Source organism: Mytilus californianus, unplaced genomic scaffold (genome assembly GCF_021869535.1).
Source record: "Mytilus californianus isolate M0D057914Y unplaced genomic scaffold, xbMytCali1.0.p SCAF_5, whole genome shotgun sequence".
Taxonomy (NCBI): Eukaryota; Metazoa; Mollusca; class Bivalvia; order Mytilida; family Mytilidae; genus Mytilus; species Mytilus californianus.
Genome location: NW_026262701.1, coordinates 30,851,831 through 30,870,770, shown reverse-complemented (window position 1 = coordinate 30,870,770; position 18,940 = coordinate 30,851,831). Strand labels below are relative to the sequence as shown.

Here is an 18,940-nt window from a genome sequence, read left to right as displayed (position 1 = left end):
ATTAAGTCAAAACAAATTAAAACAATAACATTAGTTATGTTGTGCAAAAAAAGAAGTAATCAATTACCCCACCCTCCCCCTTTTTTTCCCAAAAAAGAGAAAATAATAAAATACAAAATTACTAAAAATGCAAGCTATTTATAAAAAAACAGAATTAAAACGTACAGTTCCGTTTCCACACCGTGTTTATACATACATGACTTTGTATACAGATAATTTTTCGACACATTTCTATCTTTTATTTACTAGTACCTTATATAGGCGTTATATACATCACGTGAGGTTATACACATTAAATAATCAATTTTATATTATATGTATTTACCTGGTATAGGCGTTAAATGCATATACATCACGTGAAGTTGTACACATTTCATTTTACTTCCTCTTGATAAACATAACCTAGGTTTGTACAACAAAACAATTTCTTACCTATTTTACTATTTATTTTTTTTTTTACGATGAACTTATTATGCTTTACGTACCTGCTACATGTTCGTTAAATCCTATTAATGGTATACGGTGGCAGAATAGGGTCATGCAAAGAATGTTTTTTTCACTTTCCACAACATAGTTTCTTGTTCCTACAAGAAGGGTTTCTTGTTAACTCTAGCTATATTTATTATGGGCCTACTGGAAGCTTCGTAAAATATCCAGGTCGCAACAAATGTATCAAGTGTTTATTTACTAGCACTAGTTCGATACCGCTGCTGGTGCAGTGCTAGTTCCCGAAGGAATCATTACTCATCTGCCAATGTTTGGCCTTTTACATTTCTTAAATTTTCCAGAAAATAATTTTCTAAAATTATTAAGAAACTAAGGCACCGATACCCTCATTGTATGGTCCATTTTTATCATATTGCTTTTTCATTATGTATACATGCCCAATGGAAGTTTGGTAAAATAGGGAAAACCAACGACCTGATTTATGCTAAAACATAAACGAAAAACAAAAATGAAAGACAGCAACTAACACCCGCTGCACTTTGGACATGCATATACAGAATGAGGCGGGGTTTAACATGTTTCCGAGCGCTCACCCACCCTAACATGGAACAGTTGTGTAACTGCACAACATAAGAACGAACTGTAAAAATCAGTTGGAAAGGACTTAACTCATCAGAGCTGCACGAAACACAAAAAAAAACTATCAAAAAGACAAAAAGTCAAAAGACACCAAGTACTCGCAGCTACTAAAATATAGTTCAAATTCAATTACAACTAATAGACAAATCATATTTTCACAGACTGAAATATCAATCATGTTTTACTATCGACATTCGTGGTATCTGTTGTGCCTCGGTCGCCGAGTGGTCTAAGTAGTCAAACTACTGTATCACTAGCCTGTCAACACTGCGTTCGACTCCAATCTTAATTGACTAGGATTGTAAGTTTTCCTACCGAAGGTCGGTGGTTCTCTCCTGGCACCCCGGCTTCCTCTACCAATAAAAACTGACCGCCACGAGATAGTACAATAGTGCTGAATCATGGTACTTGTAAAACATAATGAAATAACGTTGCACTATTTTTCAAAGTTATATCAATCATGATCATCCTCTTCATTGAACAGTAGCTGGACTTTGATCAGAATATTCGTACTTCAACTACCAAGTCATATATTTATATAAAAAATAGTTCTTCTTACACCATAATAGCTCATCAATTCAGAAAGTCCAGTGTGAACTACGATTCTGTTATCCAGAAAAGTCTGCTTGTGTTTATTTTAAAAGTTCCTCCATGAAATCATTAGGATATAATAAACCAAACTTGATCTTAACATCATTATATCTTCTATGCTACAGAATATACGCAGAACAATTGTGTGAGGGTTGGTATATGGTCCTAATTTTGCAAATTGATGCAAAATTCGGCATAACGATAAACGCCCGCTTGATATAAAAAAAAAGCTGCTTCATAAGCACCCTATATGCCATTACTAGTTATTTCGACATTTTAAATCAGGTTGCTTGTGAAGAAAATTATAAATTGATAAGAAGGTACTATGCACACGAAAATTGTCATCCAATTTCATACGATGTCATTGAGTTATTTATAAAAAAATGCTCTGCACTAGACAAACCAAAACGTTAACGCTTATTGATAGGAATAAAAATGCCCTGCAACTTGCAATCTACATGTTCAGACTTCTCAAATTACTATTTAACTAATGTGCAGAGATCGCGGCCCTTTCGCTAAACAGGGCTTCCTTATTCTGAACGGTCGTGGCTGTGGATAATTATACATCCTGCACAGCCAAATGGACTTCCCTTGCATAGGAGTGGTACCAGTCAGACTGAGAAACTGATATCAATTTCTACATGCCAGGGTAACCTCTGATGAACGTCAAAATCTAAAAGGAGCTATTTTGTATGACAGTTTTTTTTTTAAATGTTGCTATTCCCTTATTTAGCAAACCAGTGTAATAAGGAAACATGATCAAAAAGTCATCGAATTTTTAACCATTGAACTCAAATACTCCTAGAGCAATTATTAAAGTGAAATCTGAATTTCTTTATCAAAATGGAGATATCCTTACATCCACGTTATTTTTATTGTATTTTAAAATTTCTTTAAATATAAAGGAGAACATTTGAATTCTTGAACAGACAAGACGGTCAACAGTTTCTCATAACACGTTGCACTGAAAGTATTCCCCTTTCACCTTAAGTTTCCCCATTTTATATTGTTTTTCATAAGCTAATAAACCCAAGGTTTTGAAAAGAGCATATATCTTTATCCAAACTTGAAAGAGGTCTAACAAAAATGATGTGCTACCCTATTCACACGCATACAAATTTAAAAGAAAAAGTTTGTTCTAATAATTAAACTGGTTTTGTCAGCTATCAAACAACTATTTTCCATTCGTTTGATGACTGTGTTTGAGCTATTGATTTTTGCATTTTATAAGGGACTTTCCGATTTGAATTTTTCTTGGAGTTCTGTATTTTTGTTGTTTTGCTTTTTTTTTTAGATAAGCCAGAGAGTTCACTATATTATTTTTAATATTTCAGAAGATGGCGTCAAATTCTGAATGTGGACCCTGTTCTAGGAAAAATGTATCATCCTCGGCCAATAAATATTGCACCGATTGTGATGACCCATTTTGTTATGATTGCATTACTGCTCATAATACTTTCAAGCCCTTCGCAACCCATCATCTTATCGACATTTCGGCGATTCATGGCGTAATGAACATGAATGAAAACAAGCACTGCTCTACACACCCAAAAATGGAACTCGATTTGTACTGTGGCGATCATGACGTTGTCTGTTGTCGAAGTTGCATGCTGGAAAATCATCAAACTTGTAAGAAACTAGCGGACATTCACGTTGTTTCTAAAAATGTGAAAGATTCAACAATGTATGACCATTTCGTACGAGACTTGGGAATTTTGGTCGATAACGCTGATATATTTCTTAAAGACAGAGAATCGGTTGTTGAGGTTGTCAAAAAAGATAAAGTTTCAAATTTACAAGCTGTTGCTAAATTCAAATCTGAAATTGTAGATAGAATTAACGAATTAGAAGCAAAACTTAAAACTGATATCGAATCGGATTACAAGAAAAACCGTAACAAAGTAGAAAACGAGAAAGAAAAATTGTCTAGCATTAAAAAATTTACAAGTAATTTAGAATCACGACTAACTTTTGTAACTAAACATGGGTCTGATAATCATATTTTTCTATTTGTTAATGTGATGAAGAACGAGTTGTCGACAAAAGAAAATTTTATGCAAGAATTTACGTCTTCTCTTGAAACACCCGAATCGACATTTAAAGAAAGCCCAAATTTATTGAAATCATTGGAATCTATTGGAACTGTATCAACGAAGTTAAGTTCGTGTGTTGCTAGATACAATAAAGCTGTAAATCACCAAATCCAAGTGCCTGTGGTTTCATCCAAACTAAAACTGGTGAGAGATACAGAGGCTACAGCAGAGATAAAGCAGATAGAGAGAGAAGATATACATATATCCAGTATACTTTGTACTAAAGATAATAGATTTCTATTATGTAATTGGAAAGGACAAAAGCTGTTGGTTTGTAATGATAGAGGAAAATACTTACAAACATGTAAACTGCATGGCAATCCGTGGGATATTACAAGTATTCCAGGCTCAAATACTGCAATCGTTTCCTTGAGAACGTCCAACGGTTTACAATTTATAGAGACAGGCTCTGCATGCATTAAAGGTGGTAAGTTCGTTTATATCGGCGAACTGTGTTATGGTGTCGCTGCATCTATATCGACGATTTTTGTTGGGGGCAAAGGAAAAGTTATAGAATTCAACATGGAAGGTCGGCGTGTTAATACGTTTAAAGTAGGTAGCGAAATGCTTCACTATCTACATCTTGATGCGAATAATAGAAGACTTTACTGTTCTGACACTCAATCCGATAAAATTTACTGTATAAATGTTGACGGCACCGCAATATTTTGCATTGATAATTTAGAAGTTGCGCCGGTAGACATAACAACTGACTTTCATAGAAATGTGTATGTTGTTGGACTCGGATCTCATGATGTGCATCGTTTTACAGACAATGGACAAAATCGAGAACTACTTTTAGACGAGAAAGATGGAATGTTTAAGCCTTATGCGCTCGCCTTTAATGTTGATTACAGCAAACTTGTTCTTTCAAATAATGCTGGCACCGAATTGATATTTTTTTATTTGAAATAAATAATTATTCTTAATGCTGTATTCAATGTTGGTTGAATTTCTATGCTAAAACGCCGAATTTTGATACCTTGCTACGTTATAGTTAATTTCATAGTATTTGATATAATTGCATGTCGTTGAGCTTATTAATAATATCTTAATAACCTATAAATGTACTTGATTGGCAAAGGTTCATAATCAATCAAATTTTGTCACGATTAAAATGGGTGTAGAGAAGGACCACAACATATACAGACACAAGTTGATAATTTGTTGGTGATGAATTATTACAAATTCAAGTGAAGTGAAAATAATCAAAATCTATGGAACGCCGTAGCTGCCTGATGTGAACATATGTTTATATATGCACATACTTTTCAATATATGCACATACTTTTTCTATATATAATGGTTTACTTTTATAAATTTTGACTTGGATGGAGAGTTGTCTCATTGGCACTCATACCACATCTTCTTATATCTACATACTTTTTCAATATGAAAACCCGAGCCCAAAATCAATAATCTAATCACACGGTTATATTCAGCATATCAAAGAAACCTCAAGAATTCATTGAAATTGGTCAAGAAATAAGCAATTTATACAAAGTATTAGAAAGGTGTTGTTTGTTAACCCTTTTTGTCCCCTTATTCTTAAACGATTAAGACAATTACCCCCAAAATATATCCCAACCTTCTTTTTTTGGTATGGAACCTTGTGGTACATATTCATAGAGATCCATACTCTTATACACACGTCATTGTCCTGAAACAAGAAAAATGCTTGTCTTGGCCCCTAATTCCAAAACAGTTAAGACAATAACCCCATAAAATCATCCCAAACTTTCTTTTTGTGGTATGGACCCTTGTGGTACAATTTGATAGAGATCCATACACTTATACTCAAAATATTGTCTTGAAAACAAAATGTCTCCGGACGACGACGACCCATTATACGGCCGCAAATTTTTGCGGTCGTTTAAAGAATTAGATACCCCCTTTCTATTCCAAACATTTTCAAGCCCCCCTCCCTTTTCAGGTTACAAATGACCGGTCCCTTACAGTAGTTATAACCCTTCCAATGTCCGATTTTTGTCCATTTTTTACAAATATCTTGAGGAAAGTAATATCTAAATAGAAACTTGAACAACTAAAATGATCAGCAAGGCTAAATTTACAAAAAATGAACATACTTGAAATTTGTGTATCTAATAGAAGAAACTGCCCCTAATTAGGAAAGACATTTTCAATGAAAAGAAACGATTTTGTTTGCTTCCCTTCTGAAACAAATAATGTCTTTTTTCAAGAAATTTGGAATCAAACTTTAAAAAAAAAACATGCCTTCCCCCCCACCACCACCACCAAAATAAAATGATGAAAGGTCGGTACATTAGCACTGTTTTCAAGTCGATGCCTTTAGTCTGGAGGTGTATATATGAGCAGCTTCCCACGAAACCTTTTATGTTTCGGGTTAGTACTGTCTATTTGAAGCTGTAAAAGAATGCGCGAAAACGTAATAAAAAGTTGCGCGCAAATGTTATGCACCGAGTTTAAGTTCATCCTATATCATGTATATCTCCTTTCCTTTTTACCGGGGGGCCTCGGTGGCCGAGTGGTCTAAGTAATCGAACTACTGTGTCACTAGCCTGTCAACAATAAGGTTGTGCGTTCGAATCCCGCACGTGGCAGGTACGGTACGCTCGACTCCCATCTTAATTGACTAGAATTGTCAGTTTTCCTACCGAAGGTAGATGGTTGAACTTCTCTCATGGCAATCTGGCTTCCTCCGCCAATAAAAACTGACCGCCACGAAATAGTACGATAGTGTTGAAAGTGGCGTTAAAGACCAATCAATTATTCAATCAATCATCCATACCGGTATAATAATGCATGAGCAGAAATTTGTTTAGCTATTGTTATGAAATACTTTTTTACAGTGACTGAATTTAATTGGTATAGGAAATGAATTAAGATAAAGCGGCAATTCAAAAGGAGGGAATAAATATACCGGTATTGCTGTATTTTGCAGTAAAAAGTGTTTAATCATATTTTCGACACAACAGGGAAATTTGTCAACTAGCTCCTGTATTAATGGATCTAAATCTTCCTCCGAAATGTTTGAAACGTTGATTTTCTCGTTTTTTCTATACATTGCACTGTTGGTAAAGTATCATATTAATTTTAATTCTAATATTGAAAAACTATGTTCATATAGAAAAAAGTATGCAGATGAAGAAATATGTTCATATGTAGAATAAGTATGTGGCTGCATATATAGAAAAACTATGTGCATATATAAACATATGTTCACATTAGGCAGCTACGGCGTTTCATAAAAATCGTGGAGTGAGAAAAGTAAGTACATGTATCTTCTCCCTGATTTTCACGCATTACACATCATGTGACTGAAAAGTTATGTCATGACAAAATTAGAGTGGACATATGGATTTAGGTGACAGAAAATGTTGTTTATCTACTAATTCATGAAGCTGACCTTAGAAGTTTTCCAATGTTCACATGTTTTTGGCTCACTCGCAGCGTCAATGACGCACTTTTCATAAATCATAGTCGAATTTGAATGATGTATTCAAATAAAATGCCCGTATGTTTTAGAAATAAGCGTAAAATAAATATGGTCTTCAATCCTACATATTGCTGTTGAAGATCTTTACTCAAATTTTTACTAATAATTTGGGATTTTGAACAAACTATAATCAAGAATTACGAGACAATATTGTAAAAACTGCACACATGAAATTGTGGTACTATGAATTGGAGACAAGAACTTTTTTCAATGATACGTAAACAGGATAACAAGAACTACCAAAAATATAAGACATTACAATACACATCACCAATCACAAACACCCGACTGCTTTAAAGAAAACATACGTACAAACAAAGACGAACAATAAAGAGCGACACAGACCCCGTTTGTAAAATAAATACTATCGTGCAGGAACATTTTATCCTTTCTCCATGCGCCTTAAAACATACATACACATTGTGCTGTTTTGCTCTAACAAAGACAAATACTTATTCTTTTCGCTGTTAAAATCGATATATATTTACTTATTTGTTGCAATACATTTTTAGCTCTGTTTTGTAATTGGAGGGAAATCCACGTTTTTAAAAGTCTTGAAAAAGAGGCAAATATGCCAAGGGGACATTCAATCTCAAGTCGAGACAATAACAACGCCATGGCAAAAAAAAAGACATCGAAAAGACAAACAAGTTAACAAAACACTAGAAAACTAAAGACTGAGCAATACGAACCTCACCAAAAACTGGGGGTTATCTCAGATGCCCAGGTACGGTAAGCAAATCCTACTATACTAGTGGCACCCTTCGTGCTGCTCATGGTAAGTACAAATTCAGTGACGTCACAGTCGAGAAATAGATAACGGGATTGTTGTAACGACAATAGGAACAAGCCCGTGGTTAACTGTGACACAGATATTCCCTACCGGTTAAACAACACGTGATGGCGTCCGTAAAATGTTCGACGTTTTCATTCAAGTAAAGGTAGATTCCTGAAAATTTCTAAACGTTTCAATTATGCGAAACTTCCAATGCCTATTATCGACTTGTGGGAATATATTAACTCGTAGTAATTCTCTGTTTTGTGATACTTCTACCATTGGGCGATCTTTCTTCTAACACTATTATTCTTTCAAAGGGACCATTAATTGTGGAAGGGTTAATTTAGGTCGATACACTATGGCCAATCCGAATCTTCAATAACATGATCGCGGTGACAACATACATATGGCTGCGACATAATTTTCTCTATTTTCTTTTTTTTCTTTTCTGTTTTTTTCGTAAAACGTTATAAAGTTGTAAACGATTTCCCATAAAATTGTATATATACGGAGTGTATTATTTTCAACAAAGTTGTATATCAGGTTACCGAAAGCTATGGTGATAAGTAAAACAAAAATTGCAAAATCCACTTGTTAAAAGTAAATAACTTTCATGAACTCATCAGGTAGTACCTGCCTCATATTATTGTTTAATGGCAATACAATACTAATTTGAATCTCGGTCTAATAGATATGTATGTCATATCTATTGGTTCTAGATTGAAACGAATTGAAATAAAATGATATGCACTGAACATGCTGAATAACAATCAAAGTACTGAAGTACTGAACATCGGATGACCACAAGTTCTTGAGGATGGTCAAAAGCACTTGTCTCAGAAAAAACAACATATCTCTTTACCTGAAACTGAGGTTAATGTACAGAGATATATTTTTTTCTGAGACAAGTTCGTGCGTGGATGATGAATAAATGACAGGAAATTCAACTTCACCGTAATAACTATTATATTGTAGTGATACAAATCAGTATACATGGTGGACACTTTTCTGTAAAAATTCGATTTTTCTAAGATTGGATACGAGTAGGCATTCATATTTTCCCGCAAAAACAATTACAGAGTTACCGGTCCTCGCAAAAAGTTCTCTGAGATATTCTTCCGCATGCTTTAACACAATTTTTCGGTACGTCTGCATTGATATTATCAATGATTTTTTACTTATATATATATATATCTAACTACAAAACATTTTCATATTATTAATTTATGTTGTAAACAAAAATATTTTTATCAGTATTCATTGAAGAGATGTATTTATATCAAACGATAAGGAATGTTATTTTGCATTCGTTTATGTGCGCATATTTATCATGTTTATAGATCGGTTACAAACCCAAAACTAATTTACATAATGGAAATCTAGGCGATAGCAATACATCTGAATGACCCCAAGGTCATCGCGATGTAAAAATGCTTTTATACTCGTTTTTCAATTTGATGATTATACTTTTTGATTTTCGTATTTAACCCTCTTGCTGCCAGAACCAAATCTCAAACGACGTTACGTGCTTCGCATTTGAATAATTGACATTTTCGAAAATTCTTTGTCTAATTGGATGTTTACATAGTAAAGTAAATGCACACACAAAATATTACATACCAGAGTTGGAAGTACAGTTATAATTATTGTAATCATTGTATACTACAGAAGTTATACTATGTGCATAATTTATATCTAACTGTTTTTAATGTTTCTTTCGAAAATGGTCTAAGTTGAGAAATAATAAACATTTTCAAGTAAAATTAATGTTTAAAGTACATGTATCCTCAAGTTTATTCTTCATCATCGATATACGGTGTGAAATATAAGCCCACGCTTCAATTTCTGAAAATATTCTTACTTCTGCTGCACGAACTTTAAACTTTTTTCTCTGACATGTTCCAAATTAAGATATATATCAATGAAATAGGATGTTGTAATTTAAATGTTTACAGTTATTCATAAAAAAAACCGATGCTAGAATATTGATGAGCCTTTTGTAGACGAAAGGCACTTCTTGTGATCAAAATTATAATCCTGGTATTTATGATGAGTTTACTTGTAAATAGCATAAGTACCACCACTATTTTTTATCTCGAACTGAACATTTTACGTATTTAAAAAAATAATTATTTGATTATAGAATTTGTTTACCCCTAAAAGTCAAGTTGGAGTTAAACTTCAATTAATCATTTTAAGTGTGATCGTTTTTTTACGCAAAGTGAATATGCACAACAGAAAAAGACAGTTACACGTGACATGGAATGGACAGTCGAGGTAAATATGATTGTATATGTGAAATATGACCAGGAAGGGAAAGAACAGAAACAACGTAAGTAACACAAGTGACAATAGTGCTACACACGATCCAGATTGGAAAAACAACAAAGAAAAAGAAGGCGAAACAAAAATGTAAAATTCAATCAACATGTCCCAATGAAGTGGAAAAAACAGGTGTGACATTACAAACAGATAATTACTACTCACTATGATAATGGCGAGTTAAACAATACCAATCCGTCTAACTTGTCGCAAGACACTTACTTTTATTGTCCTAATTCAAATAATATATAAATAAGAAGATGTGGTTTGAATGGCATTGAGACAACTCTCCACAAGTGACCAAATGATACAGAAATTAACAACTATAGATCACCGTACAGCCTTCAACAATGAGTAAAACCCATACCGCATAGTCAGCTATAAAAGGCCCCGAAATAACAAATGTAAAACTATTCAAACGAGAAAACTAACGGCCTGATTTATGTACAAAATAATGAACGAAAAACAAATATGATATACAGCAACAAACGACAACCATGCACCGAATTACAGGCTCATGACTTGGGACAGGCACATACAGAATGTTGCTGGGTTAAACATGTGTTCCTTAGTCAAATGCAAGAGATGTGTTCCACGCCAACCACTAGAATGATTCCTACGCCTATGCAGCACGTCTCCCCTCAAATTCATTCAACTATCCAACAAAGGCCACAATGGGTAGACGAACTATTTATTAGAATAGACAGATTTGAAAATAGGTTACAAAAATTAGACCAAATTTACAAGTTAGTATTCTAACTAACCAGTTTTGATTAATTAAAAAGTAAAATTAGACAACACAATAAAAGCATTAGACGACCATTTCAAACTTTAAAACTGAGGTTGACAAATTAAGCAATGCAGTTGAAAAACAACCATGCGAATGACCAAAGGTTAAGCTAATCGGTATAGGAAGTAAAAAAAAAATGAAAATGACAGGTTCCAAAATTAATTAAATAATGTCAATATGAGTGCTGTGATAAATAATCTTATATTTTACAACATTTCAGAATATATTTGTTCGAATGTGGTTTTGGGATTCTGTGGTAAAAAGTGAAAAATTGAAAACCATGTAGATAAAATTACATTATGTGATTCGTTTAGTTTGGGAAAGAAAATTGAGAAAGAAAACAATCCTTGCAAAATTGGTAAAATTTTGAGATGCGGGATCTTGAAAAGAAAGTTCAAAGAATTTGAAAGATTCACCGTTTGGAATATCCGAACAATTACCATTAGCAATGATTAGAAATACAAAAACATAAATAGGAAAAATTACTATTATTGAAAGAACTGTGCTCAAGGGATACCAACTTGAAGGCTTATTTTGGAATGTACATGGTTTAACCTCTTGTTGTGAAGACAATGGCGTTTTGAATTTTGTAAAAACATTACGATATTTTGTTTTTATGTGAAGTTTGGTGACAAGAAAATAATATATTTGAAATAGAAGGTAATTTAAAATTATTATGTTTGAATAGAAATGATAAAATGGGTAACCGACATGAAGATGAATTAGCTATAATAATTATTTTTTAATTAACTGATAGTATTTCTATAGTCCGAGAGCTAGACTGTGGCATTGTCATGATTAAACTAAAGCATGTCATTTGAGTTTATTTTAATACTGCCAATGATATCTACATATTTTCCACATGAAAAATCAAAATTCTATAGCAAATGTGATTTTGATTTTTATGATAATTATTATGATGTATGTTTAGAGTATGCTGTTTCAAATTTATTTTGTAAAACATCTAGGATAGTCTTCCCTTGGATCGTCCTAAGATTAACCTACATTTGTGCTAAGAATAAAAGAAATGGAATCAAATCTACAGAAACCTATTTTCAACTATTTCTGGCTAAAAACACGTAACAAACATAGAAGTTTTTTCAGTGTGCTTTAGAATGTTATATGAAACAGCACTAAAAAGCAGACTTTGGAACGTTACTGTTTATAGATATATACGCTACAAATACAAAAAAGTACTGACAATCAAAGAACAGTAGGAAAAATTAGAAAGATGCGAAACCATCTGTATGGGTGAACCCCCCCCCCCCCCACAAAAAAGGCACACACAACAGATCATTTTAAAAACATCTTCAAAGTCGGCGATCGTCATTGGTATTAAAGATCTACATAAGCACCTAATATCAACATCGTCCAGATACTCTAATTGATTGTCCTATGGCCCAAAATAATCTATTTCGACGAATGGTATATGTTCGTAAAGACATGAACATGAGGTAAATATACAGTAGCCACATTTGTTGAATAGTCATTTCGACCTCGTACATCTTAAATTTTAGGACTTATCTATCTTATAACCTTTTAAAAACACTTTTTTAGTTATCATTCTTTATTTTTAGGGTACATTATATGACAGAAGAATTTTGCTATGCTAAAGGTTATTAGGAATACTTTAGTGTTATAATTTTGATTAGGGCTTTGAAACTGCTACACCAGCATATTGTCTAATAAAAAGATGAGTATTTTTAATAGAACCTTATAACTACATTTAAAACATTCTATTCATTACAATCTGGCCTATAGATGGGCAACATCTTCAAAAATTATTTAAATTGTTGTTCAATTACATCGATTAGTAAACTCTTAGATCCCTACGTTGCGCTTTTTATCTTTTCGTGATGTTGTGCTTCATGCGGATCTAACGAGTCAAGTCCTTTCCGACTGATTTTTTTCAGTTTGTGCTTATGTTGTGCTTTATCAACTCTGTCCCAGGTTACAGATGGTTAAACAATTTAAAACATGTTTTGTAACCTGATGTTCAGTGGTTGTCGTTTGTTGATGTGGTTCATAAGTGTTTTTCGTTTTTTATATAGATTAGACCGTTGGTTTTCCTGTTTGAATGGTTTTACACTAGTAATTTTTGAGGCCTTTTATAGCTTGCTGTTCGGTGTGAACCAAGGCTACGTGTTGAAGGCCGTACTGTGACCTATAATGGTTTACTTTTACAAATTGTGACTTGGATGGAGAGTTGTCTCATTGGCACTCATACTACATCTTCTTATATCTAATAACCCTGACACATTCTGTATCTATATATATGTGCCTTTTTAGTCTAGTCAATTTAGTGAACAACCTGCAACTAATTGCAAGACAAAGTTTTTCTCTGAATGAATCACTTTCCTGTCTCAAAATTTGTATATTTGAATAAAGATATTGACCGAGATTGTGTTCTGCTATTTTACAATCCAAGAATCTAATTCTCCAAAATAGTGTTGGTAAGTAACCTATAAATGGAAAACTGTACTGATTTAGAGTAACCAACTTAGTCACATTCTTACTTGGTATTTGAAAGAATTCTGCCCCTGTGTTAAAGGCACAGACATTTTTTGTTGGGGGAGGGGTTCCAGAGGGGTTTACTACACATGTTTTGTTCTTTATAAAAAGCATTTTATTGCAAGATTCAAAGTCTTTAAGGTATTTTTTCTCCACAACTTTAGAAAGAAAACAATATATTTTTTTCATTTACCTTCTGGAACAAACATGTTAAGATTTAGAATCCAACAATGTTTCATAAAAAAATAAGAATGATGAGTGTTAAATGATTTTATGTTAAATATTTTTTCACAAATGAAAATTTCAGGCTCCTCGAAGCAAATACATGGTTACTCATGTAATTTGTGACGATCTCAGTACTCACACACCATATAAATAAAGCTTTGACTGTAACACTGAATCCACTTTTCACTTTGGTTACTGATCGGATGTGTACTTATTTATATTTTAGTCGGTGCCAACAGTATTTATTCATCAACTGTTATTATTAAGCTTTGAACTAGCTATGGGAACTCAGTGTCTTTTTATTAATTGGTTATATACTCCGTGCTGATCTTTTTGAGTTGAGCCCTTTCCAACTGGGTTTTACAATTTGTTCTTACGTTGTTTGCTATTTAAATAAAATTGAGAATGGAAATGGGGAATACTGTATGTCAAAGAGACAACAACTAGACCAGATCAAGAGCAGATAACAGCCGTAGGCCACCAATGGGTCTTCAACGCAACGAGAAAATCCCGCACCAGGAGGTGGTCCTCAGCCGGCCCCTAAATAAAAACTGTTCCTGATTATTGGAGGGTTGAGTGCTCGCAAACAGGTTAACCCTGCACACTATGAATATGATCACAAGTCAGTGGCCCTTTATTACTTGGTTGTTATTGTTTGCTGTCTGTCATATTTGTTTTTCCGTTTATTGTTTTAACATTAATCAGGCCTTTGGGTTTCTCGTTTGATGTGTTTTATATTTTGACGATGAACTATAGTTATTTACATCCACACCCACATCATTGATATCTCTTGTGGAAAGTTTTCTCATTGACAATCATACATCTTCTTACGTTTTTAAAGTGGGGAGATTTTATAATAAGTGATGGTTTCATTGGCAAGCGATCAAACTTACTACCAAGAGATCACTGATAGAGTTTAGTGGACCTTAAAAGCTAAACATTTATATTCTTTTGGCATGAGGTGTATTTTTTTTAAATATTTTTATAGTTTCGTTCAAATGAGATGAATACAGGTCAGCAATCCGGAAGCAGAAAACAACGTCTTTAACATTGCTATATCTGTAATAGAGTATATTTATGAATAAAGAGAGATTTGAGGTTTTTAAAGTCAACAAGAAAGCAACCCAAACGACTAACAAAAACCAACAGACATACTTTCAGATTAGACATGACTATCTAAACACTATCTCTAGCCATCAAAGTCGCCCACAGACACTACAAGTTTTAATTCATACACAGATGATGCATGATCATTTTTTAACACTTCTTAGGCTAAAGCTGATTACCTTTTATTAAATTAATTCAATGAGATATATTAAATAAAGAACTTGGTAATGCTTTTCTTTATATACTAGTAAGTATATATATCTTTGACCATAATATTTTCATATAGCAGACAACCCATGTTAGTTCTTTGTCATTACCATTTGGTTGATGTTTCAGACCACCACATACATGCAGGTTTATAGGGTACACACATAAGGCGCTGTTGCTATTAACATTTCCTCCAGGAAGTGATCCCATTAATTCATTCAACAGTGCTTATCTCATTTTCAACATCCAAAATTGGACCACTTTAGTACAATTACTATTTAGATTCAAGCTCTTGAGGTAAACTTATAATCGTATTGACAAAGCTGCTCTTGAAATTGCCTTAAACAATATCAGATCTACATTTAATTTTCGATCTATGAGTTTGACTGTCCCTCTGGTATCTTTTGCCCCTCTTTTAATGTTAATTCAGTGAACTAGTATATGTTCCTAAATTTAAAAAGCTTATATATCTGAAATTAAACGTGGATATTGATAGAGCTTGCTAAATAAAATTAGCAACACATTATGAGAAATCTGCAATCACATCGTCTGTGTTTAACTGTGACTTTATGCAATTCAAATATTGTAAAAGTAGCTAATGAAAAAATACACAAAAAGGACTACAGTCAATGACGATGCAAGGACACTAGAAAAATGACTTTTCCAGCAATTAGCATGACAAATTCAAAGTCAGTAACCAAACTGATTAACAGTTATTTTTTAACACAATAATTTTACACGTATAATTACTATAAATACATAACCGAAACATAAGATAAAATTTCAAACTTCCACAAAATGCACATATTTAAAACTGAGTTTTACTGTGTGTTTGTTTATTCTATATTGTCTAGAGAAACTAAGAAAGGGTTGAGTTCTCACACAACATTTTACCCCTGCCACATTATTGCACCTATCCCAAGTCAAGAACCTCTAGCCTTTGTCTTGTGTGTGTGCTTTTTTTTTGTGATACTTTTGGTTCATTTGTATGTACTGGAGTTTAGGGTGGTGTCAATTTTGCTGAACAAGTGTACAAAATAATTAAGGGGTCAACTGTTCTTGAAGCCCACCTCCGTGTGCCGGATTTACTTGCTATGTTAAAGACCCATTAGTGGTCTTGTTTTCTCTTTGACACATTCCCTGTTTCCATTCTCCATTTTTTCATTTTTTAAAAATCAAACTAGAAATAACCAAGATTTTAAAATTTTCATTTTATATGCCCCTCACTTATGGGCATTATGTTTTTCTGTCTGTGCGTCTGTTCGTTCGTCCGTCTGTCCTGCTTCAGATTAAAGTTTTTTGTTAAAGTTTTTGGTCAAGGTATTTTTTGATGAAGTTCAATCATATTGAAACTTAGTACAAATGTTCCCTTTGATAAGATCTTTCTAATTTTAATGCCAAATTAGAGTTTTGACCCAATTTCACAGTCCACTGAACATAGAAAATGATAGTGCGGGTGGGGCATCCGCGTACTATGGATATATTCTTGTTTTGTAGTTAGTGTGTACATGGAAGTAATATTACTTCCATGGTATGTAAAACAAAATATTTCACACAACAAATTGATTATTATTGATATCGATAACAAGAGGAATACATATGCGATAAACATAAGATAATAAAGTCTGTCTATAAAGATCCTATGTTAAAAGTTTTAACCATGAATAATCGAGTTTTTTATTTCCATTTTTTACAATTTTCTCTACAAATCCATTTTACACAAGAATTACAATTTTTTAAATACTAATAACTATAGGACTTCTTAAGATAAACATCAGATAGTTTTCTCTATTTTCTGTTAAGATCCCAATTTGAAAGTTTTTACCATCAATAACCGAGATATTTTCATTTCCAGTTTTCCGGGTTTTCGGTCTTAAAACATATATTCAACCAAAATTACCCAAATATTAATATTGATAACTAAAGGACTTCACAAATAAAACATAAAATAGTATGTTCTTTTTTCTATATAGATTAAATTTCAAAAATATTAACCATTAACAACGGAGATTTTCTACATTTCCAGTTTTCAGCGTTTTTTCACTAAAAATCACTCATTTCACCTCAAAATTACTTCAATATGAATAATAATAACTAGAAGACTACATAATACTCTATTAAGATAAGGTTTCCTGTCTCCAACAAGCTTTAGGTCTGAAAATGTAACCATAAATAACAATTTTTCTTCTTTTCCAGTTTTCAGCATTTTTTCTCTAAAAACCACATATTTCACCCCAAAATAACCCTTTCCGCAAATTATATCAATGTATAGTTTTAGTATGTTGTTAGTACAAGTCTATATTATAATTTGCACTAAAAAAACCTTGTGTTGCAATTAGTTGCAGGTTGAGCGATTTTAGAGCTAAATTGACTAGGCTATTTACAAGTCAGAAGCCTGTAACTTAGTGGTTGTAGTTCATCTTGGTTGTTGTCTGCCATATTTATTTTTTCGTTTATTGTTTTCAGAATAAATTAGGCTTTTGGTTTCCTCTTTTGATTTTTTCACATTTTGACATGCTAGGGTCTTTTATACATGTAGCTTACTATACGATATGGTGCTTGCTCATTGTTCAAGGCCGTACGTTAACCAACATATATTTACGTCCTTTTTCTTTGGTCTCTGTTGGGTAGTTGTCTCTTTGGCAATTATACCACATCTCCTCCTTTTTATACGCACTTCCGATCATTAAGAACATGATTCAAGTTTCATAAACAAATTGTTCTTAATATTGTTGTGTAGTGTTAAAGTTCGCCGTATTACTGTTTATCGTCTTTTCCTTCGCCTATGTCACCCTGCAATCGGCAATCCTCAGGTGAATCCTCTACTTTCGTACGGAATCGGCCGAGTTGTGACGAATGTGTCACCCTGCTCAGTCGCTTCGTAATTCTCGTGATATGGTTTTGAGACGTGAGCAGACATTATCAGCGACGTCACAATGGCTGAGGAGAATATATCAGCGACGTCCCAATGTGTGAGTAGACGGACGTTATCAACCTTATTTTCGTCAAGCTTAAAACTGTCTAAAGGAGGGGAAAGAACAGAAATAGAACGATAAACACATTATTGAGGTTTCTATAGATTTAAGAAGATGTGGTATGAGTGTATAGATATCGTCAAATAACAGCCGCTCGACACAAGGTCAAGGTTGTTGGCTCGTTCACTGCGCTCACTCACCAAAAAGGTGGCTAGCGACTAATATTTTACGATATCAATGGGTAGAAAACCCGATAATCTATACTTATGAGCTCAGTTCCAAAAAAGTGTGCAGGCATAGTTTAAGAATTCTTTTTTCATTTAGAAAAAAAATTACATTTGAAAAATTGCAATGGCGTTAAAATATGGGCCTTTTTAAACGATGGACTCATTTGCTTACTTTTAAATTACTTTGACAGGAAATTAAAAATATGAATATAGTGAATATAGTGACTACACGCATAGACTGGGAAGAACCTCGTCAGTAAATTTTAAGTATTGTTGTCTTGCAGGTGTTAATTTGATTATTATTAAAATCTCGATCTGAAAACCCTATATATTGTAGATGTATGTTAATATTATTAGGGTATGGTCCACATGGGAAATTAAAAAAGGTATTTAAGCTTTCAAATTGATGTAACTCTATTCAAAAACCCATAATCGTGATCGAAATTTATGATTTTGCGTGATTGCGTGCCATATACGAAATTAAAAATGTACATGTTATTGACCATTTGATATATCGGGATTCTGTCTTCCAACGTTTCCAACCTCTCGT

At 33.2% G+C, this 18,940-nt stretch overlaps 1 protein-coding gene across 1 annotated transcript; it reads left to right on the top strand.

Moving 5' to 3' along the window:
• Positions 1-343: 343 nt before the first annotated feature.
• Positions 344-4,706, top strand: LOC127701771 (uncharacterized). Its single transcript, XM_052205738.1, has 2 exons — positions 344-406; positions 3,012-4,706. The coding sequence occupies exon 2, from the start codon at positions 3,015-3,017 to the stop codon at positions 4,683-4,685; it is 1,671 nt and encodes a 556-aa protein (XP_052061698.1). The 5' UTR covers positions 344-406; positions 3,012-3,014; the 3' UTR covers positions 4,686-4,706.
• Positions 4,707-18,940: the final 14,234 nt, after the last annotated feature.